Source organism: Pygoscelis adeliae, unplaced genomic scaffold (assembly GCF_000699105.1).
Source record: "Pygoscelis adeliae isolate BGI_AS28 unplaced genomic scaffold, ASM69910v1 Scaffold5, whole genome shotgun sequence".
Lineage (NCBI taxonomy): Eukaryota > Metazoa > Chordata > Aves > Sphenisciformes > Spheniscidae > Pygoscelis > Pygoscelis adeliae.
In genome coordinates, this window is record NW_008824753.1 from 1,011,641 (window position 1) to 1,015,510 (window position 3,870).

Genomic DNA, 3,870 nt, shown 5'->3' on the forward strand with positions numbered 1-3,870 from the left:
TCAAACGGCGGCCGCCACAGTGCTGGGAGATGCCGGACACAAACAAGATGCTCAAGACGAGATGCTGGGAGCATGGCCACCCTGGGGAAGGGCAGCTACCACCACCTGGCTGCGAAAAAGCTTCTCCCTTTTGCTCCACTGAAGGGGACCCAGTGGACAGAGGGCAGGCGTCATGCAGCACCTGGACCCCCTGATGCTGGGAGGGCTGGGAGAGGCGAGCCGAGGGGCATCATGGCTCAGCCCCGCGGCTGCCATCTCCACACCACATGGCTCCCCATGATGACCCCGAGCCCCTGCACAGCTTGCATGGTCAAAAGGCTTCATGCACAGGCACCATGCGGACCTATGCTATCCCTCTCTGCGACTCCTTTATCCAAGATGACATCGACCCTTGTGCCAAGGCCACTGACCCCACACACGGAGCATTTGCTCTGGCACCATCGTCCGTGCCGGAGCAGGGTGATGCTGTGCTCCTGTGCACCAGCCAGCTGGAGCCCCAGCCCAAACACAGCTTGCATGGAGAGCAATGGGTGTGGGACCCTGCGCCGGCCGGGTAAGAACGGTGGTGTCCCCCCAGTAGTGGTCACTGCTGCTGAGCCATCTCCGTGCACTCAGCTCCATGCTCACCAGCCAGGTGGGGCAGGACCAACCCCACTCAACCCATCGGCCCCATGCCGCTGGAAAGCTGGTCCCATGCCCTCCCGAAGGTCCCACCACCTCATGAGGCTGCTCAACCTGGTCCTATCTACCTGCAGGTTCCTTTCAGCTTCCTCCAGGGCCTTCTCCACGCTGGCCAGGTTGCTCTCCAGCTGGGTGCCTTGCTTGACCTTGGCCTCCAGATCCCTTTTCATCTTGGTGGCCATGTCCTCCAGCTCTGTGGGGCTGGGTGCAGGGGTCTCCTTCCCCCTCTTGGCCCTCTCTGCCATCTCCCACTGGATCTCCTCCTGCAGGGCTTCGGTCCGGGTGCTCAGCTCGTAGATCCTCTGGGTGTACTCCTCCAGGCTGGCCCGCAGGCTTCTAACTCGCTCCTGCCGCTCCCGCTCACACTCCTTCTCCAGCCGGAGCTCGCTCTGCCAAAACTCCTCCTCATCCAGCTCCGTCTCATTCCTCCGCACCAGGTGCTCCAGGTAGAGGATCTCGTCCTCCTGGCTGGTGAGCCGGCCATGCTCCCAGAGCCGTAGGTCTGTCTCCAGGGTGTCCCCATGGGCCTCCAAGGAATGCAGTTGCTCCTGCTGCCGCAGCACCTTCCTAAACAGCTCCTCCTTGGAGGGTTGGACAACCCCACCGCCCTCCAAGTCCATCCCTTCCCACGCTTGGTGCCTCCAGCGGCTGACGGCAAATGGGTCGCCGGAACCTGTAGGACCCAGGTTGAAGGTCATGGATTTTTTCGGCTCCCGAGAACGGGGTGCATCCGTGCTGGCGGGCCTGGGTTTGATGGGCAAGCTGGCCCGGATGAACGTCCTCTCAGGGGCTTGGGGAGCACCCTCTGAGGAGGGCCGCTCAGCCACGCTGGGGCCTGTCCGCCGCAGGACGAACTGCACATCGTTGGCATACTGCCCACACTTGGCCAGCGACTCCAAGGGGCACTCCAGTGGTAGCAGCTGCCGCTCCTTCTCCCGCAGCTTCTGCACCAGCACATAGCGGCCCGTCTGACCTGCCAGGAGGAGGTGAGCATGTCAGATGGGGAAAGCCATGGCCAGCAGTGGTGTGCTGAGGCTGCTGCCCCACGGGCAGTGGCTGGTGACATCCCCACCACCCCAGAGCAGGACCCCCACCCACCCAAGGTCTCCTCTTCCCAGGAAGCACCTGCAGATGGGGCATCCCCTCAGCAGATGCCTGCACCCGCAAAGGGGCATCCCCCCAGCAGATGGAGATGGCTCACCAATGGCCCGCGCCAAGGCGATGACCACTTCTTGGCAGGTGGTTTGCTCCGAGACACCGCAGACGACCCTCTGGATTCCGTCCACCCAGACCTTCAGCTCCATCCCCCCAGCTGCCGGGCCTCAGGCACGCTGGGTCATCGCAGGACGGGCTGCCTGCGGGGAGAACAGAAACAAGATTCCCATCCCAAACCGCTAACAAGGAATACGAGATGCTTTAAGAGTGGCGTCATTAAATCCTCTTTAACGCTACCATCCCTTAAGGTGCATCCTAGACCAAGCCGTTGCTCACTGCCACCCTCCATCCACCTCTGTGGCTCTCCCTGCGCACGGATTATTTGTTGATATTATTAAAACACCGATGTTCATCTGCAAAAAAAACACTTTTTTTTTTGGCGCTCATGTCTGGGCAGCAGGTCCAAATCTTCCCACGGTGGGAAATGATGGGGTTTGTGTGCCTGCATGGTGCCCAGAAGAAGACGCCCAGGTTATTTCTGCTGCGAGCACAGACTTTTAATGGGTTTGCTGGACTTTCACTGCAATTTCTCTGACGATTTGGCAGCGCGGCACTGGGGGATTTTCCAAACAATATTGGAAAAGGTGGAGAAACTGCCAGCTGCCCACCCTCGCAACGGGATATTGAGAGAAGGTGCAGATAATGCACATTTTAATCTATTTACCTCCATCTCAATTTATCAGAGGGATTAAGAAATTAAAATAAAGCCTCTTTCCGCACAAAAACACGACCAAAGGTGGGGTTTGGGAGAGGGAGCCAGGCACAAATGCCCGTGATGAAGCCTGGGCTCCCAGGGGATGCTCTGCCCAACAGCGGGGCCCAGCCTGACTCCCACCCAGCAGTTACTTCTCCTGCATTAAAACAACACGCGTTAGCCCAGGTGCACCCAACTCCCACCTCTTCCAGCAGCTCAACAACTGCAACAATCTTTAAAAAAAAATAAAAATTAAGCACCAGCTGTAAAGAACTCAAATATTTGAGCTTATGGTGTTTTCAAACACCGTGCCAACAAAGATGTATCTTTTTTCCCCTATAACACTGTTTTTTCTAGCATCAGGCTTGTCTGAAAGCCCTGGGCAGAGGAACATATATAGGAAGTTTCCAGGCTCTCTGACCTGAGGGTCCCAAACTGCTTTCCCAGGCTAACGCTGCTGGTTGCAGTCTCTCTACCCCTCAGCTCCAGCTCTCCCGACTTTGCAGCTGGGCTGTGAGAAAGCTTGACCTCGGGTTAAACACCACTTCTTATTTTTTGTTGCCTGTTTGAGTAATCAAAGGGAGGGCTCAAAGGGTCCCGCCTCTGGCGATGAGGGATTTTAGCCATGGTGCGAGAAAGGCAAGGAGAAACCGGGGAAGATATGGCTTGGTGAGGCCGTTCCCCATGGGTGCTGGGTCCTGTTGGTGCCACCCCCTGCCCACCTCCGAAACATGGGCATGGAGTGGCCGCTGCAAATACCTCGGCGCTGAGCTCATGTTTGCCTTGGCTGGGCAGCTGGGGAAAACCGGTGGGGCTGAAGGGCACCTTGGACTCGGCCGACCTCCCTGTGAGCCCAAAACCACTAAAGTTTGCAAGGGTTAGCCTAATTCCATTTCAATGCTGATTGAGCAACCGCCCCCCCCCCCCTGTGCATTAAAGGCTGCAACTGGCCCCCGGCATGGAGCAAAGTCCAGGCACCGCCGCAGCGCCTCCAACCCCCCCCCGCCGCAGCACCCTAACGCCAAATTTGGGGTGGCAACGCATCCCAGGGAGCATCACCCCCACCCTGGCCAGGGACCCTGCTATCATCGAACCCAGCTTCCCCTGCCCTGACCCTGTGGGGAGGCCAGGAGCTTAAAACTAAGTAAGAAAAAATAATCCAGCTGGTTGAGTCGCGTCGCACAGCCTCACCTCGCCCAAAAAATTCAGCGGTTGCCAAACGCTGCCGGGTACAGAAGCAGGACGGCCACCAGCACACCAGTCCCAGGCACCTGTTTGGG

At 58.3% G+C, this 3,870-nt stretch overlaps 1 protein-coding gene across 1 annotated transcript in view; it reads right to left on the bottom strand.

The window, feature by feature from the left end:
• The window catches only part of RASSF7 (Ras association (RalGDS/AF-6) domain family (N-terminal) member 7), a 4,073-nt gene extending 2,088 nt beyond the window's left edge, over positions 1–1,985 (bottom strand). The window contains exons 1-2 of the mRNA XM_009323432.1: positions 1,883–1,985; positions 750–1,654 (exon numbers count right to left, since the gene is read on the bottom strand). Of these exons, the coding sequence (XP_009321707.1) occupies positions 750–1,654; positions 1,883–1,985 (1,008 nt within the window). The remainder of the gene's footprint in view (positions 1–749; positions 1,655–1,882) is intronic.
• Positions 1,986–3,870: the final 1,885 nt, after the last annotated feature.